At 46.2% G+C, this 27,355-nt stretch overlaps 1 protein-coding gene across 3 annotated transcripts in view; it reads left to right on the top strand.

The window, feature by feature from the left end:
• zfhx3b (zinc finger homeobox 3b) overlaps positions 1-27,355 on the top strand; it is a 148,970-nt gene that overhangs the window by 39,201 nt on the left and 82,414 nt on the right. For 2 of the 3 annotated variants that reach the window (XM_071545918.1, XM_071545919.1), the window contains exons 2-4: positions 10,912-13,440; positions 13,580-14,162; positions 17,662-18,155. In XM_071545918.1, the coding sequence (XP_071402019.1) occupies positions 10,948-13,440; positions 13,580-14,162; positions 17,662-18,155 (3,570 nt within the window). In that variant the 5' untranslated portion in view covers positions 10,912-10,947. Of the gene's footprint in view, positions 1-10,911; positions 13,441-13,579; positions 14,163-17,658; positions 18,156-27,355 lie in introns of all 3 variants that reach the window. The other variant, XM_071545920.1, reaches the window with a different exon arrangement.

The following is a 27,355-nucleotide window of genomic DNA, read 5'->3' as shown; positions in this document are numbered from 1 at the left end:
AATACAGCTCAGTAGGGCTGATTTATATCTACCAGGTGCTACAGTGTGCAGGCAGCGCTGGGATGAGAAGAGGAGGCATGTGGCCATTTCATTAAAGCAGGGGAGCCAAGATGAACAAGGGCTGCAGTGTGTGTGTGTGGAGATGAGGGGCAGGAGGCTGGTCTTTCTCAAATACAGCTCCACAGCACCGTAGCTGTCACAGCACTCAGACCAGGCCAGGAGAGGAGAGGAAGAAGAGGAACTTATTAACACACTCCACATTTCTTAAAATATCACACCATATTTTGTATCTCTCCTCTCATTTTTTTCTGTTTCATTCCTCTGTCTTCTTCTCCCTACCCGGAGAGATGGAGAGGTTTTGAGTGCATTTCCAGCCCATGGGCATCTACCTCCGCAGAACAAAGTGCCTGGACCCTGGTAGACATCACAATGCCAGGATTTGGTGCGTGCATTGAGCTGCCAACAGCTTTGATGGTCTTATATTTGTTGATCTTCTCCCAGCTGCTGAACAGAACCCCTGATGCTTCCACTCTCCGCCTTGCTCCCCTCTCTGTGGGGATTCTCACAGAGAGCCCCCCTTGCCACCCGAGCCCCATATATCTCTCTCACACACCTTCCAGCTGTACAACCCTCACTTGGATTCCATATCCCAGATATGGACTGCTATCCGCAGGTCCCAATGCATATTCTGCTAGAGCAGGCGTACTAGGACTTAGCCAGTAGAAACTGCCCCATTGTTTGCTATTAAGTTTTATAATGGGGTTAACTGGCAGCTCCCACCCAGGTGAGTCAGGTCTCTCTGGAGGTCTGGGGCAGAACTCAGATTTTGTTAATATGCACACCGTATGATTACTACAGCAGGAGCTGAGTCTTTTAGTCACATTTTACCTCTTTACTGTTTGCCAAACAGCAGCTTTTTTCTTCACACGAGGGTCTCTAAACACTGTGGTCTGCTCTGTCAGTGTTCGGCACAGATACGGAAATGCTGTTTGATCTTCCCCGCACACTCCAGAGTAGAATGCCGAGGTGTCTTTCAGCATTGCCCTCCAGGCCACCTTGTTATACACTTAACACGTTGTTTTCTCTTTGTTTTTCTTCCCTCTTCCTCTGTTGACAGTTCCTCATCACTGCTCCGCTCTGAAGGAATGCACGTCACCTCCCAAAGTTTGCCTTGGCATCTGTCCTTGTAAACCGTAGGGCAAGTTCTGCTCTCTTTTTAAGATGACGATTGCATCAAGATCTGATTTATGAGTGTTCCCTGTATGAACTGTCACAGTGTAAAGATGAGGCACACTATAGGTACATAAACTAATGCTCAATGGGCTTGACTTCCTGAAGACACTGCCCCCATTAGCGTTTCGTTTTATCTCAATGAAATCCTCTAAGCCGATCCAGTACGTGATAGGTACAATATTATTCTTACACTATGCAGTGGAGCCCAAAATATATTTAGGAGAGTATTTCCCTCCATTGGGAATGAAAGAAATCTGGATGTGACAAATGTAATTCCACCTGTCAGATTCCCTCCTGTTTATATTTCCAATGAGAGTCAGCCTGGATAGCCACACAGCTCACTATAAAAATAGCCTGTCACTAAGTGTGAGTACGGGCACCTAATTGGAGATGTACGCCAGTGTGGCACAAGAACAGCCAGACATTAGGAGTTAGTGACGTCTGTTACGGTAGGAATCCCTTTAACGTTCCTTGGCAGCCTTGCTATCTCACACTCCTTTGTCTTTCTTGAAATATGAGTCTGTTTTTTTGGGTTTTTTTTACAGTTAACTTTGGGACTATTGTCTCTCTGTGCTTTGTTTTTCCCTAAATGTTTGGAAATTCAATGTCCCAACACTTCTTGTTCACTTCCTCTTTTAAAACACAGGGCACATTATTCTTGTAACTTTATTAACTCTCCATAATTCAGTGGGGGAAGGGGGCAATAGAAAACACTTCTCCCCTGAGGTTTATTGTTTAAAACGGGTGCAGCTCTTTCCCAGGATAAGGGCTTCAACTAAGCAGAGAGGAATTTGGGCCAGGCCTCATAAAAAAAGTATTTGTGTACCAGAAAGATTTTCGCTTTTCCTTTCTAAATCTTTGTCATTAATGACTTTAGCAAATGTGAAGTGGGGAGTGAATGGTTCGGCTGTGCAGGGTCTTCAAAGGAACCCTCTAATTATTTATCCAGGATATCCTACTCTAGAATAGAGGCCAGGTCACCATTGCCTTTCATGCCTTTTTTTCTGCAAAGAAATCATTTCCACAGAATGGTTTCACTGGGACACCCTCTAATCCCTGCTCTCTCTCTGTGTGTGTGTGCGTGTGCGTGTGTGTGTGCGTGCGTGCATGCGAGTGTGTGTGTGTGCGTGTGTGCATGTGTGTGTATGTGTTTGCGTGTGCGCCCGTGCTTGTGTGCATGGGACTACAACTCTCCTCAGTATGAGGTGTGTTAAAGAGATAGTAAGTTTCCATTCTCCACACATAACACTGCATGACTTTCCAGATCTCTGCTCTCACCCTAGACAGCTTTCACCCACATTACTCAGGTTTCCTGGTCATTTGGCCTTCACATGCCATCTAAAAGGGATCTTATCACCCTACTCAGTTTCAGACACTTAACCAAACACTGGGCCTAACCCCTCAGGCTGGTGGCACTGCCTCGCCGTTTCACTGCTGAGCCTCTGTGTCACTTGACTCATCCCCTCATACTGTCGCATACCCCATTCAGTGGCCCTCAACTGGTGTCCCAGCTTAACCACTTACAGTATTGGTATGTTACATTATAGATATCTTGTTTTCTGTATATTTTATAGTACAGTGCAATCCAGTACACTGTTTAGTCTTTTTTCTTAAAATGAAAAAAAACCTCCCTTAATCCATATGTATGTGTGTCTTCCGTAACTCCCTTTGCAAAAGGAGTGTGTCCCTTTAAGAATGCTCTCCGGTGGATATTTGTCTAATTCCAGGTGCCAGCGAACCCTGTGTTTTACCAGGTGCAGGACTGGGTCATTACTAAGGTATTTGTTTTCCAGATTACACAGAAAGGCCCAGGATTACAGACATGTTATCTCTGTCCCCCCTCTGTCTGTCAGGGCCTGATCCCTGCTCGAAGGCTGGGTCCCGCTCCACTGTATACTCCTGTTTGCTGTCATACCTGCTGGCTTCTAGTGCCGCTGGAGGTCTTTCAGACCACATCCCAAAGTGACCAGCCTGCCTGGACCGTGACTGAGAGGGTTGGAGGCAGGGCCAGATCCCCCTCTCCCTGTCAACAGGGGCTTGGTATGCTGATCAGTCTCAGCCGTCCTTAATGGAAGTAGAAGTAGTGGTAATGACTTCTCCCTGTTCGCCACAATCCCTCCAATCCCCAGGGTTTTGGATGGGAGGGCAAGCGGGGTGGGTGGAAGTTGAGGGGGTGAGTGGACCAGGGGGCAAATTTAGTCACAGTCCATAGTAGCTGGACAGCTGAAGTCCTGTCCAAAACATTTACATAGAGCCCCACAATTATGATAATAAACAGTTTTATCATTGGGCTCCCAATCAATAATGCGGCTTCTTAAGGTTTAATATTTCAATGGTATTGATCATTTTAACAACCGTGTTTGTGGTCGGCTTGCCTTAACTGCAGCGCTGCTGGAAGGTGTGTGTATGTGTGTGTGCATGCACGTGTGTCTGTGTGTATGTGTATGGCAGAATGTGATCTAGCCTGTTAGGCAGCAGATTTCTAGAATGCCATAAATCAGTTTCCCGCCTCCTGAAAGTATGAGTGATTCTACATTTCACATTTTTCTCAGCCTTGCCTTCTTCTGTACATTGTGTTCTATCCTTTACTTTCTTAGCAAAAACATTTCTCCACAAGTTGTGGTCAACTGTTCTCTTAACCCCCTCTACCACCCTCATCCTGTTACTGTGGAGCAAATGAAATGGAGTGAGTGCAAACAGAGAAGCTCTGAAAGCCCTGTAGTTAGCAGATTTCACTTCCATCCTCTCTTGAGAGAACGTCTGCTTCCCGCAGATATAAATAGGGGCAGATTTGATAATTAGTAGAAATGAAGGTCCTGAGGCTTCGAGGACTTTGATCAGCACATTTCCCCCATGTCCCTGACCTTTCATTGGAGACGTCTCTTTCTCTCTATCTGAATCTCTCTCTGTTTCTCTGTCTGTCTCTCTATCTCTCCTCTCTCTCTTTCTCTCCTGCTAATCTGCAGATATTACAGAGGAACAGTAACACTTATATCTAATATATCTTTCTGGACGTCCCTCTGAATCTCTAGCATTTAGAAATCTTCCCAAGGATCATGATGAGTGTGGTGTTTTCTGATTGATTAGTGCCAGGCAGACCAATGGACAAAAGTATGGAGTGTCCTCCCAGCCTCCCTGCATTCCACACTCAGTCCTCTGGGAGAGTCAACACTGCATGCTAAAGGATGTGAGGTTTCATGTCAGGCTGTTACGAATCATTCAGTATCCATGTCTGTCTGTCTCAACTTGAATAGACATGGTGGAAGTATATCTAACTGATCTGATAAGTATTTGAAAGTCACAGTTAGAAGTTATAGAAATATCTGTCTCTCCGTGTCTCTCTCTCTCTCTCTCTCTCTCTCTCTCTCCCTCTCTCCCTCTCTCCCTCTCTCTCTCACACACACTCTCTTTCTCTCTCAATCTCTCTCTCTCTCTCCATATATCCCCCACTCTCTCTCTCTGCCTTGCAATCTTACAGTCACCCTGCTGTGTGCTAGTGTATACTGTGTGTGCTCTGTGCACCGGGTTGCCTGGGGGCGAACGTTGCCCATCTCTGATTATACATCAATACCTTTATTCCAAGGATAATTTATGCATTTATAAAATACAAAGCTGTGTCTAAACAAACCACCCGGGACCGCACAGGAAAATAATACAGTGTAGTCTTTCAGTATGGTTTGTAAATGAAGAAAGATAGCTTGCGGCTGCTGTAATAAGAAGTTATTTTTGTAGTTATTAAAATAGTCCCTACTCTGTTTCATTCTTAACCTGACATTTTGCAGAAGCCCCACGCGCTACTCAGGAGTCAAGAGACCAAGGTCACATTTTTAATAAATTACTTACTCTTTTCAGCTTCACTCTATGTGAAGTTGTGCTGTGGCTTTTGAGCAAATGCATCGCTTTACAAAAACAACAGCAGAAAAAAGGCAATGTCTAACAGCATGCATATTTAAATGGAATGTATTCAGTCTGCTCTCCCTTTCTCTCTCCCTCTGTACTGAGGTTTGAGTGAAATGATATGAGCCTTCTCTCATTTGTACTCCTAGTCTGCCACAGCAGCCCCCCCATGCTGGTTGCTAATTGGCGGGAGACTGGGAGCTTCCTGCTGTGTATTCGCTGCTTCCCCTCGCTTTGCCACCCCACCAGCTCTTTCACCAACACTTCGCAGAACCCAGTAATTAACCCACAGCTAATTAACTACTTCTAATTACACCAGCACGCTGTTTCTATCACACCCTCCAAAAGTGAGGAGACACTCTAGTGCCATGTGTAAATCCCTTCTGGACGGTTTTGGAAGTTAGCTGAGCTCTGATCGGATCATTTACTCAGACTGTCTTGTGTATAAATACACAGCAGTTATGGGTTGTGATTTTACTGCTACTTTGTCTCAAATCACTCTACTTCCGTTCTGCAGCATGGAATGGATTAGCAGAATTTGATGGTGTTGCGTAAAGGGTAAAATCATTTTCAAGGTTCTATTTCAAGTCTATTAACAAAGGAGGCAATTGATACTACAAAAAAATCAATTTTGCCTTCTCTGCCCAGTATTGCTAGTGCAGAATGGTTACTGAAATTGAGTGCTGTGAAACAAAAACAATCAACACATTGCCTCCTGGGTATTTGAGTATGTTCATATGGTAATCAGCAAGGATATTTTAGCTGTAAGTGATATATTTGTTGCAACACTAGTCTAGAGATTCTTGATCCAGGAAGTACACGTACAGTTATGAATGCTGGGAGTTGTAGTCTTGTCTCTAGAACCTTATGCCTGTAAATTTGTACTGGCTGTAACATGACAGAAGCAGCATGCCTCAGCTCTGCTATGTCTGAGAAATACTCCCAGACACGCTACTGTGACCAGCCCCTTCTACACACACACACATACGCACACACACACGTTGTTCCTCCCCGCCTCAGACTCAACACAGCCACGGCTATTTCTGTTCCACAGACTGATAGCTCCTACTGAAGATCATTGATTTTACGGGAAGCCCTGTTTACAGGCTGAGTGCCATCGACCTGAGGTGACTTTTTGCCTCCTGCAGTTGGAGCAACATTGGAGCACCCTTATGTCTGCATTAGGAGAAGGAGGGTAGACAGGATATTTACAGCACACAAGGAGCAACCATACATGGTTAATTGGACACCTCTGATTTACAGTGTTTTGGATCAGAGATAACAAGCACTCCGTGTACCTAATATATTCATCACAGTGTATTGTCTACAGCAGTTGTTGTCAACCTTTTTTGGCTCACAACTCCCAAAAACAAAGTTATGCCTGCTTGTGACCCTCTGTCGGTGTAACTGTGGTGATCTTTGACATCACAGGATTATTTGTATTTTCCCATTTTACTTGATTTATTATTAGAAGTAAATTTATTAGAAAATTATTATTTCACAAGAAGAAGGCATGATAAATCACAAAGATTAGCATGATAATAAATTTGGTTATTATTGTTAGATATTCAGATTCTATACAGTAAATAATTTTGACCCCATGGCAGGTCCCAATCCCTAGCTTGAAAACCACTGATTTATAACAGTTGACACTTATTTTCACTAGGGACAATTATTCCTTACTTGAGAGCAGGGTCTTTGGATCAGGTATAGCCTAGTAGGCTTCACTCAGTTTGAGCAGATAATAGACAGGAGAAAGAGGTATTAAGAGACAATTGCATTACAGTGTTAGAAATGTAAATGCCCTCTGCATAACAGCACAGTGTTAGAACCAGAATTTACTGGACCATGTCAGGCATTAAAATGGACTTTAGCTAAAGACTGAGATGCATGCATGCGTGTATTGGTGATTAATTGGGACAAACCTGGGAGATAAACCTGGGCCTCACTCTGCCTGAGGACTACAATGGTTCCCCCATCAATGAGCATGTCCCCAGTGCAACATCAAAGGCCTTCCCCTGCTTTATCAATAAGAACCCTTCCTTCCCACATCTTCCTGTAACTTGCTTAGCATTTACGCCATTGATTTTCCAATAAGCGCCCCTTACCCTGCGGTGGCTGGCCGGGCTCTGTGATGGCTCAGAGACCAGACACAGACAGGCAGCCCCACTGAAGGACAATAGAAAACCAGGTCTGGTGTATTATAGGGGGCCTCTGGGCGGTGTAAGAAGTGCCTTTTTTTTCCATTTTAAAGAGGAGTTCCCTCAATGCTGACGTGGATGTGGGTGAGAGTGAGGGTCAGGCCTGCATCACGCCTATAGCCCATCAGGATTCTCAGTTGGGGCTGGGTCAGAGTTAATTCCCCAGGAGACCCTGGAGAGCAGGGTCCTCTGGAGGCAAGGCTAGGCCTCCAGGCAGGTGATTGGGCATGCTTATAATCAGATGGCTCCTTAGCCTTTAATTCCTCCCTCAGTCGGCCGGTAAATCCCACCTAATGAAAGGACCCATAAATAAAAACTTATCTCATTTTCCATCCCTACCAAATGACATCCAGACCCACTCTCTGACAGGGTTCATTAGGACCTAGGCCCTTTCAGGAGGCTGAACCTTATCTGCTTTGTTAGGGTTGTGGGAGGAGGTGGAGTATAGCTTCTTATTTCTTTGTCAGAGTACAGAGAGAGAGAGGGAAGACCTTGGCATAATGTCTTCTTAGGCAGATGGCAACAGGAGTGTGAGTTCTATGGTCAGGCTCTATGCATCGGCATGCTCTCCCTCAGAGCAGCTCAGGAATCCAGCCTTTTCTTCCCTCTGATTATCTCTTATTGTGAGCTGAAGCTTGTTTTGGCTGCATACAGCCTGCTTATTGTCAACCCAGTGGGCCCACATTCAGAAGTAGAACACATGGGCAGAGGCTATGGCAGGATCTCTTGTTTTTGTGCAGTCAGCAGTGGTGCCAGTACGCGAAAGAAAATTACACGTTTTTTTGCATTATACAGTATGTAACAGTGCTTACCACTCAGCAGTAGTCACCTTTACTGGCCTGCTTCATCATTTTGATTTGTGGTTATTAACACAGTCAGCAGACAGAGACACCGGCTTCCTCCACTTCCCCTTGTCTTTGACCGCGTCTCTTTGTCTGTCTCCCGGCCTTGTTTAGTGCCTCCCAGAGATTAAAGCTTTTCCTGCTTTAAACAGGTGTCACTGAGCCAGGCAGACCTCCTAGAGACAAACAGCGTTATATCAGTTGGCCCATCTGCGACTTGCCGACTCCAGACAATCCCATTGCTCATCAGTAACCACTGCAGGTTATTGAATTAGACCATCTTGATTTTAAAGGGCAATCCTGTTTTCTGTAAGCAGTGGACACACCAAGCTGGCTCAGAGCTCCAGCACCGATCAGGAGTCATCCTGCTCTCCTGTCAACTGCTAATTGCTTCAGGTATCTCACAAACAGTAATGGGAATAGATGGGTACATACCTACAGTACAGTACACTGTAACCACTCTGTTTGGACTCATCAAGGCAAAGACGAGGGCAGAGAACTTTAGAGGTCATTGTGAGTGAGCAATCTTAAGTACTAGTTGAGTGTATGTGGGCCCAGTGTTCCCAGGCCTGGTCGAGACAGGCAGTGGAATCTGGAGGAGGGGCTGATGGAGTAGATTACAGGAACAAGGTGTGAAATCCTCCGTGTTCAGACAGGACATGTGGAGGCTTTTTACTGTGAGGCCATCTTGTTAGACACATCACATGTTCTGCCTTTTTTCATTAAGTTTTGTGTAGTTTATCCAGGTGCCTTTAGTTTATAGAATCACTGTCTTTGTCTGTTTGACATGTGGCATGATATTTTTTTTTCTTGCATTACTCTCCCTGCCCTCAGTCCATTTGTGTGAAATGGCTGTTGAGCTCATAGCCTCTTATTAATGGAGCAGATAATAAATACAGACCAGTAGGGCTAGTATCCCCTCACTCAATATGGCAGCCAGCTCTAAATCATGTCTGGCTGTATAAAGCAATCCTGTTAATAAGCCAGCCAGCCTAATATCTTTCATTTTATATGCAAAGCAAGACAGAGGTCATCAGGGTTAGCTTGTGTGGAGTGTAAACAATAAAATCAGGTGGACCAGGCTGACAGAAAATGCCTGTCACCAGTTATATATGAGAATGCTGTCTATATTCTCTTTGCAGTCAGACAACTCTCCTATTACAACTGAAATGTTTTTTTTTAATCAAAGTCCTTACTTTATTATTATATTATTCCTTTATTATTAACTTGATTATAATATGCTCTTACAGAGTATTATTATTTTACTGCAGTCCAAATACAAAGGTGCATTCTAAAAATGGGAGCCCATTATTGGTGTAATATAAGTGCATATATAGGCTGGAGAGGTCTGAGCCACAGGGTGTATGTTGTGTGGGAGGGGAGCTTCATCAGACATTCATGAAGAGGCAGACAGACATTATCAATCTCTCCTCTCCGGCCCAAGCCCTCAGTGGTTAATATGTTAGGGTGTGGGGGTAGAGACTCCATTCTGATCACAGCTGAAATTTGCATCCCTAAGTAAATAAGTAAATAAATCAAGTGCAAGCAGTGAATGTGCTAATCAACCGGGACATGGCGGTGAGCTTGGTGCCGGGAAACTTTGCTCATGTAATATTCAGCACTGGCGGGTTAAAGGGCAGCCCAGAGTTATTGGTTTCAGCCCGATTGCCCCCTTTAATCAATGTTGGCTGCATCCCTTTAATAAAATTATTAGCTCAGCAGTATCTCGCACTATCATTTTATCTCTTCTGTGCTCTAAATTGCGGCCTGTGTTGGGCCTCTCAGATGCTCGGGGCATGGCCAGCTCCCGAAAGCTCAGTTCCCATTTATTATTTCAGAGGCGGAGGATGGCTGGAGTGTTTGAAACCAGGCTGAGCGTAGAGGTTATTGGATGCCAGATCTAAACACAGCTGCAGTGAAGTCCCAACCCAGCTTGTGTATTTTGGGCTCATAGAAAATGCTGCCTTTTATTACTCTTTTTAGAGTGTATGCGCATCTATCTAATTAATGCGCATGTATTGTATGCCACCTTGTATACACACAACTAGAAAGGAGTGATGTTATTGGTGATATTGTGATATTGTTAAGATTTGCATGTTTTTTTCTTAGCTGCCTCAGAAAAAGCATTGCTGTTTTAATCAGTACCCTTCACTACATCTTCCAGTTATGTAAATGTACCATGTGCTGATGGGTGGCTTCTCAGTGTCTAATTATCTCACAATGAATCTATTTTATCCATTAAGTTAGCCTGTTTCTCCTCTTTTCTGACTGGAAGTTAATTAAAAACGGATGTAGGATTTGCAGAATGTAAGATTAGGGGTGTTGTTTGGAAGGTGAAGATAAAAGATGGTACCTTCCTGATATGGCAGGAAGATGAATCATGGACGGCTTATTAGTGCTTGTCTCAGGTATTGTGTTTAAGTACCTAATCTAGCATAATGAGCACTGTGTCATTTTTCCAATTATATCTCAGACTTTTGTCTCTCACCCAATGCACTATACATTAGTGAAGGTTTCTATACATAGATGTTCTCTTCATAAAGCTATCTCAGATCTGATCTCCCCTTTATGGGCACAGCATTAGTGTATGAGAATACAGGCACTTAGGTTTGGAACAATAGCATGGAAAATGCTGAGGCGTGTATGTGTTTGTGTGTGTTTGTGTGTGCATGTGTTTTCTCATTCAACATCCCCATTACAACTTTAACCTCCTATCTCACCCCTGTGTGTCTCTGCAGGCCTGGATGCGATGAGCGCCTCATGTAGGCATCAGCATGGACAGCTGTGAGTCTCCCGTGGTTTCTGGGACAGACGATGGGCTCGGCTCCTCCACCACCTCTCAGCAGCAGCAGCAACCACCACAGCCCTGGAACGATCACTCTAGCTCACAGGTCCCTTCCACCAACCAGGCCCCTTCCCTGGACCCCCTATCTCTCTCTGCTCCCTACCCTTCTCAACCCCAAAACCCCAGTGCACCTCATGACGGGGTGAGAGAGCCACAGTCCCAGCAGCAGCAGCCAAACCAGACATCACCCCAGGCCCACAGTGACAGCTCTGCCACAGGCCAGCTGCACCCCAGAAGACGGGGTCTTGAGGAGGAGCAAGAAGGAGTGAGCTGTGGAGAGGAGGAAGAATCGGAGGATTTGGATGAAATGGAGATTGACAGCTGTTTCCCAAGTCTTCAACCCTTCCCTGGGGTGCCCATGGCTCCAGGGGGAGGAGGCATGCCCACTCTTCTGCGGCAGCAGCCTACACGACAGCAGGGCACAGCTGAGAGTGGGAGTGAGGAAGGAGAGGAGGAAGAGGAAGAGGAGAGTAGTGATGTGGAGAACCTGGCTGGAGAGATAGTTTACCAGCCAGACGGCTCAGCCTACATCGTAGAGAGCCTCAGTCAGTTGATCCAAAGTGGTGGGGGCACGGTACCCGGCCTGCTTCCCACAAACTCTCTCACCAGTGGGGGGAAACCGGGGGAACCTGCTGGGACCTCATCCTCGGTCTACCCTCACATCATCAACACGTTCCACATAGCCTCGTCCTTCGGGAAGTGGTTTGGCAACTCAGACCAAGGTTTCCCCAATACCTCAACCCTGGCAGGCCTCAGTCCTGTCCTGCACAGTTTCCGTGTCTTCGATGTGCGGCACAAAAGCAACAAGGATTACCTGAACAGCGACGGGTCTGCCAAGAAGTCCTGCGTATCCAAAGATGTTCCCAACAACGTGGATTTCTCCAAATTTGATGGGCTGGCCCTCTATGGCAAGGGTAAGCCTATTCTCATGTGTTTTCTCTGCAAGCTGTCCTTTGGCTATGCGCGCTCCTTTGCCACTCATGCCGTCCATGATCACCGCATGACACTGTGTGAGGACGAGCGGCGGCTGCTGGGGGACAAGCATGCATCTGCCATCATCCAGGGCATTGGGAAGGACAAAGAGCCCCTCATCAGTTTCCTGGAACCAAAAAACAAGAGCTCTCCACCACCACCCACCCTACTCCCCATTAACTCTGGCCAGAGCTTCTATGGCACGTTTAGTGGTGTCCACCTGGAGGCTGGAAGCGGCAGCGGGGGCAGCGAGGCCCTCCTGAACAAAGACTCTGACTCTGGCATCCAGCAACAGCAGCAGCAACAAACCCCACTAGGCTCAGTCCTCTCTCTCGGAGGGCGGGGCATTCCCAAAGCACCCACTCTTACCTCAACCCCAGGCCCTGCCAAAGACTCCAGCGCCCTGCCCAAACAGGGAGGGAGAACAGAGGGGCCTGCTGGGAAAGAGGGGGCTTGCAAGAGGGAGGATGGGGACATAGAGGGACATGAAAGCAAGGCACACCTGTCGAGCCAGATGGGGGGCTCGGAGGAAGAAGAGGAACTCTTATTAGGGGAGGAGGAAGACGAGGTGGAGGCGGAAGGCACTGCAGTGGCCTGTAGTGGTAACAGTAGCAGCGGCGGGGGTGAAGTGGGGGAACCGGCTGTCTCAAACCAAAGCATTTCCAAATCTCCTTTATTAATGCCTAGTAGCGCTCTCCAGCCTTCTGCCTGCACCTCTGCAGTCAGTTCCGCAGTCAACAGCAAAGCCTTGGCTTCCACTTCTTCTTCCTCTGTCAAGGAAGAGGGTTCGGCTGCAGACGGTGGGGGGAGGACCTCAGAGCTCCCTCTGAGCTTTAACTGCCAGGGGCCCAATGTCCCCATGGCAATGGCGGCAGCTGCCGTCAGAGGGAGCGAGGATGACACTGCTGGCACTTCCTCCTCACCTCTGTCCTCCAACGCTGCCGCTGATGAAAGTGCCAATCGAGATAGTGCCACAGCTCCAGAACCAAATGATTGCCCAGCAGAGGGAGAGGAGGAAAATGGAGCCCTTCTGCACCATCACCACATGCACCACCATCACCATCACCTCCACCCTTCATCCCACGCCCACTCCCACCCCCTCGCAGGGGGCCCCTGTGACTTGACGGGGTTGGGCGAGTGTTCACAGAACCATGGGCCCGGTGGCGGCGGAGGAAGTGGGGTAGAATGCCCAAAATGTGACACCGTTCTGGGTTCCTCACGTTCCTTGGGTGGTCACATGACCATGATGCACTCACGCAACTCATGCAAGACACTCAAGTGTCCCAAGTGCAACTGGCATTACAAGTACCAGCAGACTTTGGAGGCCCACATGAAAGAGAAGCACCCAGACTCTGGAGGCTCGTGTGTGTACTGCAGCAGTGGTCAGAGCCACCCTCGTCTGGCTCGTGGAGAGAGTTATACCTGTGGATATAAGCCCTTCCGTTGTGAGGTATGTAGAAAAGATATGTGCTGATACTTTATGTTTTAAGTGTTGCAACATTTCTTTGCTCAAATATTTAAGCTGATGTGAGATAGTAATTGGTTTAATGTAAAGTATGTAACATGCGAACCTTTCCTATGTTTTCCAGGTGTGTAACTACTCGACCACCACGAAGGGCAACCTGAGCATCCACATGCAGTCAGACAAGCACCTGAACAACATGCAGACACTGCAGAATGGAGGCTCCATCGGCTCTGGCCAGGAGCAGGTGTTTGGGCATGCCCCAGGAGGAGTGGTGGCTGTGCCCTCAGTGACCCAGGCCAGCAGCCATCACCCTCCCCACCACCACCATCCTACGCAGTCCTCCACCCATATGACTGGGCCGTGCGGGGCCCCCTCACCCACCAAGCCAAAAAGCAAGCCTACCTGGCGGTGTGAGGTATGCGACTACGAGACCAATGTGGCACGGAACCTACGTATCCACATGACCAGTGAGAAGCACATGCACAACATGATGCTACTCCAGCAGAATGTGACCCAGATGCAGCATGGCCGACTGGGCCTGGGAGCCATGCCCTCGCCCTCTGAGGCTGAGCTCTACCAATACTACCTGACCCAGAACATGAGCCTTCCCCCAGGCCTCAAGATGGACCCTGCCGGAGCTGAGGCCCAGTTCCTGATGGGGAGCTTCCACCTGGATCCCAACATGGCTGCCCTAGCCCCTGCGCTAGGTGAGTTGGGACTCAGTAGTAGTGGATCCCGTTTTGGCTCTGCTGCCCTCATAAGTGCCTCAGGTCACCACAGAAAACACACAGTGCAGTTCAGAACAAGTTCACAAGGGTTGAATCACTCTCACTGCTTACAGTCGTTAATTAAACATTAAACACACCATCAGATAAGAGTAAATTGAAGAATTGGGTTTTGACTGAAAAGAAAAGGTTGACTGAAGAAAACTATTTGGTGTATTAATTTCACTGGATGTGTTTATTTACTGTTAATGTATGCACTTATGGAACTTGTTCTCAAATCCACATTCAGTAATTTATAGTCAGACTGTTGTAAACAAAACATAAAAATGCTATGTCTTTTCATTAAACTAACAGCACACAAAAGGTTATGCAGGAACACCTTAGTCTTGCCCTTCCCCGTTCATACATATACTCTCGCCTATCTTTTATTTTGGCAGCTCTCTTTCTTTCTCTTTCTCTTGCCCTAAGGTATGCCTGCCCTAGTGAACTTGACATCATTCTCCCTTTTTGCAGGCAGAGTGCCACTGAGACATAGAGAGGGGGAGGTGAAAGAAAGATGATGTTAAGATTGAGAAAAGTTTAGAGGGTGGGCTTGCTCCAGAACCCTCTCCTTGTTTCCTCACTGATAAAGTGTGTTGTCCACATGGCAGTATGCTTGGGGCTCCTATCCTGCCTCCACTATACAGCCTGCTAGTGCACAGGTGTAATCTACATACTTATAGCTGTATGTGCCAGGTTAAGGCTAGAGACAATGGCATTTATTTAAGACACTCTCTTTCTCTCCCCACATACATTTCTTAACAGGACTTCTCAGTCTATGACACCATATCTGGGTCATTTCGGCTCAGAATTTCCCTTTGTGATACCTAATTTTGCTCACAAAAGCTTTGTGTGAGTTAGAGGGCCAGGGCTCTGTGTTCTCTCCTCCCTGCCTTGTCCCTCAGGCAGCCAGCCTCAGCCTTTTCATGTCATTATTCCCAAACTGCTGCTGAACTCCACCACTGGAGTTCTCCACTTTTTCCAACTTTGTAATTGCAGCTATAAATTTTATCTTGGTCAAAGAAGGGAGGATAGAGGGCCCAGCATGGGTAATTCAGCAGCATAGCGGAGTGTTTGGCGTGCCAGTTACAACCCCACAGTTTGTACAGACTTGTCTCTAACTGTCGCCAGTTCAAAGACATGAACAAGAATTGATTGCTGTGACTAATTCTTTTTTTCCCTCTTCTGCCATCTGGTTCATTTTCCTGTGAGGCAAACTTTAATAAGCATGTTACAGGGAGGCAATGATGAGACATTAGTCTGGGCCCATAAACTACAGTGGTGTCATCCTCAGTCACACTTTAAGGAACGCTCTGACCCATCGTACACACACATTCTGATATTAACTGTACACAGTGATACACAATGCTCAGTAAATCTCTCATCTGTCATCACAAGGAGGCCATGGACCAAGCAGCTCAAGAGATAGCTCCTCTTAGATGTATCCATCTGCCCTGCTTTGCTCTTTTTTTCTCCTCACTGTGTATTTTTGACTTTTCAGTCCATTGTCAAAGAGAGAGATGACAAATCTTGACCTCACATGATCTCAGCCTCTTGGTAATCCTTGTGCCCAGGACTCAGCTACTGTACTTAGAGGGAGAGAAAAGGGAGAGTGCAAGACAGTAAAAGAGAAGGGAGAGGAAAGTGACTTTTAGTTATTTTGTGCTTGACTTTACTGTCTATTATACTCAGTGAAACAGCATCCAGACATAGCCTTCAGAAAATACAGCAAAGCCAAACGACCACTTGTTTTTTAGAAAGTGAATAAGCCCAAAAGACTGAGGTAAGATTTATAAACACTCGGAGTTGGACTCTTTTTATGTCAAAAGTTTGTAAGATTCCCCAATGATGTCTGTTTATATCAACCTGTAATGTTTTTTGAAAGTGGAAATATTTCCAGACTAGCATCCCTGCCTTTTTCTAAACATGGACATGGGTTGACATAAATACATTCACAATATTATAGTTTCAATATAAAAGAACCTACGTCAAAAGTTATGTAGACCTACAAATCACAGACTTAACCTAATGTTCTACAGCCATGAAGGTATTTAGTGAGGAACAGTATCCAGGCCTGTGTTGGATCATTGAGTCTACAGAGTAAGGGAGCATGAGAGCCATGTAGGAATGAGAGAGGAGATGTAAGGTGTGGAAAAAGATAGGACTGGGCTAGTGTGTGTGTGTGTGTGTGTGTGTGTGTGTGTGTGTGTGTGTGTGTGTGTGTGTGTGTGTGAGAGAGAGAGAGAGAGGGAGAGAGGGAGAGAGGCAGGGAGCTAGGTCTGTGAGTGATTTCAGAGGGCTTCTCAAAGGTCTCCCTCTCCTGGCTATAAAAACTCAGGTAATGGAGAAAAGTCCGAGAGCAGGCTGCATACTGCAGCAATAAATAAAAAGGGGCTGCTGGAATTAATTTAGTGTAAAGCCAGGCGGGGTCAAGCCAGCATGCTCAGTCTGGGCAGTGATAGATTAAAGATCAGCAAGCAAAGGCAAAAACTCCCTGGCCACTCTTACCTCATTTTTTTTTAGCATTTTGGTTTTTTTAGCCAGCCTTCCCAGACTGTATAGACATCAGTATTGTGGTTGGTGTCGTAGGATATGCGCATGCTGTGTTTTTTTTCCCTCCCCATTGCTTAGACTCAGTACCAAGCAGGATTAATCTGTTAGGTGTCTGTATTGATTTAGAGGCAATCTGGAGAGAAAGAGGCAGAAGAATCCAAACAGAGAAGTGGATTTTTTTAATATTATTCAGTGAACAAGGGTGCTGGATTTGATTTACAGTAATGTGTGCTTGGGAACTCTTTAGTTCTCCAGTAATGATAAAATAACTTTCTTTTTCTGCGGAGCTCATGGCCTCTGGAGTTGATTTAGTGTCAGGCCATGAAAGTGCACCAGTCCAAACAGGGCTACGTGTAAGTCCATACTTTGGCAGTGCAAATTTCTGCTCCCTGTGGAAGAGTCCAGGCTTTCTTCTTCCCCAGCTCAAAGCAAGGATAATCGAGATTTAATAAAATTAGGCACATGAATACATACATGCACATTATCCTCCAAGCGGTATCGGACCTTGAGAGCAGATCCACTTTGACTGTAGAGACAAACATGGTTCTTTGTTGAAAGTTGAACCACACACCTTTCATTTTACCCAAGATGTTTTCCAGGCTGGGAAAGGCTCACACTGAGAGCTCTTTTGGAAAACACCATGCTTCAACCCCCTCTTAGAAATTCTAAATAATTCCTTATGTCCAGAGAAGTTCATGTAGCATGAAGTGAAATAAATTGATGGCCAGATAAGTAATCCATGAAAGTTGCACTTTGATTCAGACCATGTGAACTTTGAATATACCTGACTGAATGTGTGTATAACCATCTAAACACTGTCCACCTTTCTGTACCCTTTTCCTCTTTTTGTCCGTCTCTCTGCCTGTGTGTTTCCTGGCCGCTCCAGTAGGAGGGGAGATCCCCATGGACGTGCGGCTGGGCGGCGGGCAGTTGGTGTCCGAAGAACTGATGACCCTGGGGGAAAGCCTGTCACAAACCAGCGACCCCTCCCTCAAGCTGTTTCAGTGCGCTGTGTGCAACCGCTTCACCACTGACAACCTGGATGTGCTTGGTATGCATATGGGAGCTGAACGCAGCCTACCCGAGGAGGAGTGGCGTGCTGTGGTGGGCGACTCTCACCAGTGCAAGCTGTGCCGCTACACCACCCAACTCAAGGCCAACTTCCAGCTGCACTGCAAGACAGACAAGCATGTGCAGAAGTACCAGCTGGTGGCCCACATCAAAGAAGGGGGCAAGGGCAACGAGTGGCGCCTGAAGTGTGTGGCCATTGGCAATCCGGTGCACCTGAAGTGCAATGCCTGCGACTACTACACTAACAGCCTGGAGAAGCTGAGGATGCACACTGTCAATTCCCGCCATGAGGCTAGCCTCAAACTCTACAAGGTTAGTAGCTCATTTATCCCACCTACCACTCAGCCTTGTCTTGACAATGTATCCTAATTTTCATATCCATCACAGAATGTATTCATAATTGGGAGAATAACAGCCATAAAATAGGATGTGAACCGGCAGAGACGTTAATAATAACTGAAAATCAGACTTTTTCATACAACACACTGGCCAGCCTACTGTATATTATTGTTGTATCTATGTCACCGCGTGGTGCTATAATAAGACTAGGAGAAGTAAAATGTTTGTAAGTTACAATTGCGAGTGTTTATTATTCTATTGTATTGTGGTCAGTTTTACACAAATGGTAAAAAGTGTCCTTCACCCTTTCTCTGCTAACTTGATACTCCTCCGCAGCACACAGCAAAGGTTCCAGCGCCTTCCCACACCACTAACGTAGCTGCTCTCCCAAGGCATGAATGATAGCTTTGTTGTGTAACCCTTGCCTTCCCAGCAGCCATAGAGAAGCAGGGCCACAGACAAGGGCCACAGACAAGAACATGGCAGGTGAAGCTGGTTTGGAGGCTTAGGGGTGAATCACTTGGAGAGGAATGAAGAAGTGTGAGGAGACAGAGGTTTGGTGCTAATACTCCTCGGAGCGGGAAAGGCTGAATCGTTCTCGACAGCCGTATTGATTTTTGCTGGACTTGGAGCTTCACCTTCTCCTCTAATCATTCCATAATAGCCAATGGATGAACACTCTCCGAACAAATGGCCATAAATCTAACAGGCCTGATTCCACTTAGGTACCTATCCTGTGTGTCTGCGGCTGCGGCCACTCTGTGTTTAACCCAAACTGGCATAGCTGCACACACACACACACACACACACTGACATAAACACATACTCCCTGTAAACCTACACTATGTACACCCACAGATTCTGACACATACCACTGCAATGTGTACTCCTGCCTTCATACTAGTAGATGCTGCCTTTATTTACACTAAAACTCCACTCCATTTTCAAGTTTTTGAGCCTTAGACAGTAAATAGGCAAAACAAACATACATTATATTGCTTGACATTTTTTGTCTCTGTATCTTTTGCACCGCAACTGCTTTTGGCAAATGGGGTATTAAAAGGCATGTGAGAAATGTGCCGCATTATGCATGGTGTTTTTAATCACATTAAAAACTGAGGTGAAGTGGTCCATTTTAAACCCCCTCAAAAGCCTGTCTCTTTGAAAGCCCCCCAATGTTATGAATGGTTCCTCGGAACCATTGATGTTTTTATTGCAGGTTTCCTGTCTGCAAGGCCTTTGTACTCAAAGAACAGTAACAGAGAGAAATCATTTTTCAACACTCCATTAAAGGGGAAGGTGTGATGCTGGGCTCCCAGTTTGACCATTAAAGAGGGCCAGGGGATGCAGGAAGTATTGAGGGTAGGATTGGGGGGTTGGGATCTCAGTCCAGGGCTTGCAGTAGAACAGAGAAGAGGACCAGAGGAACATTTCCAGACAAATAGGCAGACTAACTACTAACAGATTAAAATATGCAACACAATCTGTGAATGTGTTTGAGTCTGTCATGTGAAGGCAGAGGAGCAGAGAGCCGGATGGTCCTTGCGTTGCCCCAGACTGTGCACATCCTCCCCTGGATTTAGCCACTGGACTTACCCTGGCCCACATGCCAATGACACTGTCTCACACTAGACCAAAATAGACAGGCTCTGGCATCGACTCTAACCTCCTCACACCTATGGAGGGAAAGACTTGTTTTGTCTCACAGGATAGGGAAAAGTTTATATTACATTGTCTGTGTGCCTTCCACTTTGCTGTGAGCCCAAAAGGCAAAAGAGAAACAGACAGATGTTTTTTTTTTCTCGTTTTCCTCTCAACTTTTCAGGAGAGAAGAGACATATGTCATACTGCTGCTCAGGCTGTGGGGGATTAAATATGTACAACACATCCAGGCATGATCATTTTTCATGACTTAAGCCTCTTAAGATGGCTCCATACTTCTTAAAACCAATTGATCTCCCGAGTAAGAGAGAGTGCATCTGTCCAGAAATTACCTGCTCTCTCACCCCCAGAACACTGCTGTCCTCATAAGCTCTCATCAACCCAGACACACACTAGTCACAAACAAAGATGTTCACTAGTTGACAGGAATTATTACTGCATTTCATGACCCACAAATGTGATTAGCGGATAACAAGTACATGGTTGTGAGGCCTCTTGGCAGTATTGGCTCCCCACTTGACAATGTCACCGTCTTCGTTGTGCATTGGATTTACAGTCCTGGTAGCGCAACTGACAGGCAGAAACCCACAGTGGCCCACAAGCCTGCAAACCCAGCTTGGTATATTATGCAAGGATGAAAAAAGGAAAATCGCCATTCATTTATTCCTCCCCAAAGAAATCTGATGCAAATAGCACCATTTTTAACCTTTTTGGGGAGAAAATAAATCATCAAGTCAGCATAAACAGGCTGTAAGATGTGGGAGATCCTTGGGACACTTCACCCAAATCAAACTGGTTTGCATTAAACAGGCCCTTTGTGTGCACGGCTCCATATAAATTGGAGCCTGTAATTACTGGAATTAAAAAGGAAGGTTTAAACTGAGGGCTAAGCTGGATGGGATAATTTGAGAGTCTGTGGTATGCGGCCCATATTAGGGCTTTCTAAAAATATCACCCCCACCACCCCATGTATTGGAATGTTCCAAAAGACCACGGAAAGATCCAGCAAGTTGTCCTGACCGCATGGACCACCACACAGTGGGGGGTGATGCTGTCTTCTCCTGAGTGCTGTATGCTAAGTTGAGAGATACCCAGTCTGAGCGCTGTGTTTTCTGCCAACACACCCCTGTGCTCTTCAGCGAACTTTCACCTTCCCTTCTTCTCATGCACTACAGGGTTTGTAGTGGCTCTGATGGTGGCATGATGGTCACCCATGAGCTTCTGTAGTGGTCACCCCTAAGCACAAACAGATGGGCTCTGCTACAATATGCAGATAACCCCAAAGTTTATCCATGTATGCTTTTAGAATGCTCCGCTCTCCCTTGAGACTCTCTCCTCATCTTGAAAAAAACTCCAGCTTCCACTCTCATTTTACACTTACCCACATACATATTATGTGAATACGATAGGCCTTATACCACTAGCAGCAGGCCTCAGGGCTTGGCTATGGGCTTGGCTATGTGCTAGTGTGGAGGTGAGATGAGTGGAACTAATCCAGCTCCCAGGCTGCTCTGGCCAGACAGGATGGGTGGGGCCTAAGCCGGGCCGAGGCACAGGCCTCTGCTTCCAGTCAAGGGTTGGGGGAAAGGGGAGGAGCATGGGGGGGTTAGCTGGCTACCTTCCTTGTCTCGGGGGCCGGTGCAATCGGCGGTAATTGAGATTGATTGGATGTTATTTTTCCTCTTGCAAATGTAGTCCATTAGCTTGGCACATGCATAATCAGTTTAGAGCGCAGTTAGCCGAATGTAATCATGTTCCTCGGTGTCTGCTAGCACAAAATCCACTCCAGATGCCGCTTGGCCATGGAAAGAAAGGAAGAAAGTGCCGTCACTATCACATGGGGAATCTTTATCCAAGAAAGCCCCGACACCCCTCCCTCTGTCCTGGTCCCGCTCTATTAAACACACACACAACTGTACAAACTCTTTCTCTCTATGTCTATCTCTCTCTCTCGCTCGCGCACACACACACACATGCACACACACTGTCTGCATCCCTTACCTATGAGAACAGGGCTTTGAATCATATGTTCTCTAGTTGTAACTGCACTAACATAGTGTTAAGTGGAGCCCAGGGCTGACCCATTAACTAGCACAATACATCTGTATCTTGGACAGATTTCCTACTCTTATTTTCCCCTTCAATGCGATCCAACTGAATCAGTGAGCACCGAGGAAAGAAAATGTCTACACTCTACAGAGAGAAAATAATCACAATGAAACATAATAGAGGATAAGAGGCTGTAATGTAAATGAAAGGATTAGTGGTTACATGAAAAGTCATTAAGGTGTTTCACTGATGATCCTACTCAGCAGAAGTACTAGCCTCTCAGACTCAGGAATGTAAGCGGTGATGACCTCTCCCCATTAATGATCATAACTATCAGGATTGACTCCAAATCCTCTTGGACTATGGAATTATGGGAACAAATAAATTGTGGTTGTACCCCAGCTCTAGAAAAAGATGGTATTTTTACAATCAAATAAAACTGGAGAGTAATTTGGAGTCACGCAGAAGCATTCAATCACTTTTGGGATCAGTCGTGGCCTTTGATCTAGCCAGCAATCTACCCCAACCTCAGTCCCATCAGGAGAGAGAGACAGACAGAGACTCACCCACTCACCCACCAGACATTACCAAGAAGAGGAGGGGTAGGAGGAGGATGGAGAGACAGACTGGGGTGGGAGGATGGGGAGGGGGGCGACAGGAGGGGTGGAAGGAGAGATACTCTGCTAATTATCATGGCTGGCCTATGATTGTTCAGTAATAGTGCTCAGTGGGAAAGGTTGCAGCAGTTCCAGGAAGAGCTGAGCTCTGATTTACTGGTACTACCGCTCTAATAAAGCGCTCGCTGCACATCCTGGGAGACAGCCCATTCTCTCCTTTCACATGCACAAGCGTGTGAACGTGCGCACACACAGACAGACAGACACACACACACACACACACACACACACACACTCACACAGCAATCCCCTCAGCAGAAGTGCTGGTAGACGACAATGTAGGGAATGTATGGTGAATGGATAGTGAATTGTATCACATTCACTGTGCATAGTGCGGTTCATATGATGTGGTATAGGGCTGTACCAGTGATGTACGCATGGCCAACGGCATAACATCACACTAAGGAAGTATTTAAATTCTGTATGGGCCCCTGTAACACCTCTTCAGTCAACACAGCCATGATCCAGAACCCCCCATCACCCTCTCTGTGTCTGTAGCATGCCTGCAGGGAGGTGAACTCTGGCTTCCTACCTCAAACAGACCCGTCACTCTGGATGGAGGGTGGAACAGGGAGGGAGGGGCAGACAACAGAAAATCAGTGTGGATTGGAGAAAGGGGCTGTCAGGCAAGGAGGGGGGGGCTCTAGGGCTCAGCGTTTGGCAGTGTGCAAGAATTTCACAACTCCTCCAACTCACACCTCTTGAGAAGGCCAGGGAGAGGGCCAGGCTTTGACCCGTGGCACAGCTGCTGCTGCTGCTGCTGCTGCTGCTGCTGCTGATTGGAAGTGCAACTGCCCCTCTGTGAGTGTTGCTGGGGCTTGCACAGTGAGGGTGAAAGAAATGAAGACAGGGGGGGAGAGAAAGGCGCTCTGACAAGCAAGGCTGGTCTCTTTCCAGCTTTTTTCACCAGCTGTTTACCACAATTGCCAGAGTTAGATTGAGTACAGGGAGAGTAGGGCCCGGTGCATTACAGACCAGAGTCTCCGTCCTGGGTCTGTGGTTGAGATAGGGATGCATTGTCTGTGTTCCATCACACAGAACCATAGGGGAAGGGCCAGAGGAGGGAGTGAGATGTTTTGTTACAGGGTCAGCTGGGAGTTGGAGTTCCTTGGTTATTGTGTTAATGATTGTTTGTTTTGACTTGAGTTTTTTCTCTTTTGGGCAACTGGACAAGAGCAGCGCAGCACGCTCCCGCTAGTGTGCAAGGAAGCCGTTGATCCTATTATCTCTTGCCTGATCAGCAGAAAAGGCAGATTGGCGGCCGCGGAAGGAAGGGAAAAGGAGGGGAGGATGTATCAGTGGTGGAGGGGGGGTTCACAGTGTAGGGCGGAGAGAAGTTCCACTTGGTTTACTTGGTTCTGTCACTACAGGCAATGATGTACAGTGTAGATATACAGTTCCTACCCCCAACCCGATTCCCCCATTTTACAGACAAGGAATAGTAGACACTCCCATCACAGATCCTAGACCGTGCATCCCTCAGTCTTTTATTCTCTTTCTGTTCCTATGTCAGTTATTTTACTTTTTTCATCCTTCCTCCTACTCATTCGTCGTCATTCTTTGTCTCCACAAAATTAATAAACATGGCAAATACTCATCACCCACAAAACAAACCAGTGCAGATAGCAAGCTAGTGGGTGGTCTCGTATGGGGCTCTGCTTAAGGTTAAATATCTTTAATCCAACCATGCTGGAAAACTAAACATTCTCCTCAGCCAAATCCTCTTTCTGCACCCCCATCCCACTCTCCCTTCACTCGCTTCTCTGCTCTCTCTTTTATTCTTCAGCTTGCTGTCAAATGTTCCTTGTTCCTCACTCAGGGGCAGAATACTGTTAATGTTATTGTTAACACACTAATTCATTTATTCTCTCAACAGATCTCGCTTTCAGAAAGATAGATAATTGAAGCTGCCATAAAAACAGTGAACAAGCACATAGGACTTTTCCAGGTTAACATCTTAAATTTTGTAATCATGACAAATGGTAGACTAAGAGTTATTGAGAACAATTACATCTTGGAGAAACTTCTTCCTGTACAGATGCCGAGCAGAGGGTCTCTCTATCATCTAATCAGTGTTATACTCTGGCACTGCCAGCCTCTATCTTGTAAAGATGATATTACAGACATATCAGTCATGGTCCTATCTCTTACCCACCCCCACACAACCCCCATTGCAGAGATGCCAGAGAGATTGCATTACTTTTGCCTTGTCTTCAAAAAGACCAGATAAGGGATCCATTTAATCAGCAGCCTCTATAATTTGCTGTGAACTTAGCATGTATTTCATAGTCAAACTGCAGTGAAATGAGTCGCCATATAGGCAGGCAGACTGTGTCTATCATGGCTTGAATTAAGTGTCTCCCAGTTCTTTTTGCCCACTGGTCAATACATTTGGCAACCTATGGCCACGGCACCTGAAAGACTAACAGTGGCGGTTGGCAGGTAAACGCTGCTTTGATGAGGCTAGATGGGGGCTCCTGTGGATCTATGTGGCTCCTAAGCTGAAGGGATGGAGAGAGAGGCAGGCAGGCTTACCGGCTCAGTGCCATCAATACATCAGTGGCTTAGCCACCAGATTAATGGCCTCCGAGTGGTCAGGGCCACAAAACTACTCTGCTCTCAGGTCTGTGTTCAGTGGAGCTGTAGATGAAGGCAGGGTAGGGTGAAGAGACGGATGAGGAGAAGGGAGGAGGTCTTAGGTACCAGGATGAGCACACAGAGACCCCTAGTCTGTTTGGGTTTGGCCTACAGAGTAGAGTCATGGGACAGATAAATTTTAGGGAGTGATGGATATGTGGCCCTGGCTGTTTGAATTTCATTCCCATTGCCTTGTAATGTTCCACTTGTGAGTCCAAATGGATGTTTGAGGGGTTCAACAGCACAGTATTAATGTAAAGCAATATGTATGTCATTTTATCTGCTATATTTATAATTGAGAAAATTGTATTTCTTAAGCACAACTTATATTGGACAGCTCTCTGTGTAACTGTCCAATCTATTGCCTTGTTGTTTAATGGAAGGTGGATGGGGAGGAGGATCAAACACACGTATGCTTGATTTACAGAACTACAGTCGGTGTGTGTGCACTCCCATCTCTGTCTTGCACTTTCCAGGGTGCAGTACAAGTCAGTCATACTAATTTTCCTCTATGATTGCGCCTAGGTGTGCAGAGCATGTACTGCTTTTGTTTTAGATTTTTCTTTGTTTTAACAAATCTGTTTTGCCATTTTATCGTGCATTCTTTAGTATTGGCTTGCAGAATTTCAATGGTTTTTCCCCTGGAATTCATAGTTTGTTGCTAACTTCTAGAGGATGGGTCGTAGAGATGCTGGTGCTAACCTCTCCTCAAATCGGTCCATCTTGAAGGAGTTATATATAGCGCGAGAACGGATGTAAGGTAGTGTTTTAACCGAAAATTCCACCTCACCTCTCTGACAAGCCAATCAATATATCTGCAGCGTCTGCGCATCTGCAGACCCTCTCTGTGTCCCTCTGTGGGTTCAGCAGACACCCTCTGTGGTTCTGCAACACTTTTACAGATGAAGTATAAATGAAGCATATACCAGTTTCCTGAGCACCATTTTCTGGGGAGACTTTTAATTTGAAACAGTGGGCCCTGAAAGGCTTTTTCTATAGTGCTGGGACAGAATAGTCATCTCCCGAACTTCATAGCACTGAATGTCCATCCATGTTTTGCCTAATTGCTGTGTGCTGGAGTCCAGGGTTAGAACTGGGAGCTGTAAATCTATCAATGTTATGCGGACAATGTTTTCTCCAGATGGACGAAAAGATTTCATCCTTTTGTAATTAAGCGGTGTGGCCCAGGGTGTCATGTGGTTTTTATTGGGGCCTCTGGAAGAGATCATTTTGCACCTTGTTTTCTCATCATACCCTTTATTCTTGTATAAAAATAGGGATAAAATGGAAAGATGAAAATGAAAAAAGTAAAAGAGAGAGAATAAAATCTCTTGTTTGAATTCTTGTATGGAAATGACTAGGTAGTGATTTAAGAAGTGGAGTGTGGAGCGGGGGCACAGTGGGGACAAAGGCATAGTCTTAGAACCAAGACAATTGAATGGTTCCTCAGATGAAGAATATAGGAAATAAAAACTCTGTTTAACCCAAGGAATGTTCCTAAATGTTATCTTTCCCACTGGTGTCTTCTTCTACACCTGTGCTCTACTTTAAACTTACTGCAAGAATAACAGAAAGGAGGAGTGAGAAGGGGAAAGTGAGAGTGAACAGGAGAGAGAAAGAGAGACAGCTTAAAGAGTTGGGGACAAGAGTGCTCTTTAGCTTCTCAAGGGCACCGACACTTTATGGCCTTCACATTCCCTCATGACAAACTGATGCCCAGAATAGACAGCGCTGCGTTGAAAAAAAGTTTAACTATCATGCCTATAAGCCCCCCCCCTAACCCTAACCCCCCCCCCCCCCCCCCACCTATCATCACTCCTCACCCTCACCTCACCCTGCTTCGTTTATGTGGCAAACCTCAGGGTCACACTCTCTGAGGATTTTTTTTTATATTTTTACTAGCCATAGCTGGTGAAAGCAAGGGATAGAAGTGCAGGCTTTTGTTCAGTATAAGCGGTTTCACACATTTGTGTTTTATAAAGTCCTTTTCAATCTCAGGATGATTTACAGAGTTGTGCTGTCCTGTCGGAGGGCCTCTTTCCCTCCCCTGAGATCTCTTCAGAGAGGCAGACAGCAGAGGAAGTCTCCACAGCCACTGAACTCCTAGGCTGACTTCCAGATCACATACTATCCCTCATCGCCTTCCTT

This window comes from Centroberyx affinis, unplaced genomic scaffold, assembly GCF_046629955.1.
Source record: "Centroberyx affinis isolate AG114_WGS23_722 - 3 ecotype Tasmania unplaced genomic scaffold, CSIRO-AGI_Caff_v1 ptg005074l_1, whole genome shotgun sequence".
Taxonomy (NCBI): Eukaryota; Metazoa; Chordata; class Actinopteri; order Beryciformes; family Berycidae; genus Centroberyx; species Centroberyx affinis.
Note: the sequence above shows the minus strand (reverse complement) of the source record. Positions and strands in the feature narration are given on the sequence as shown.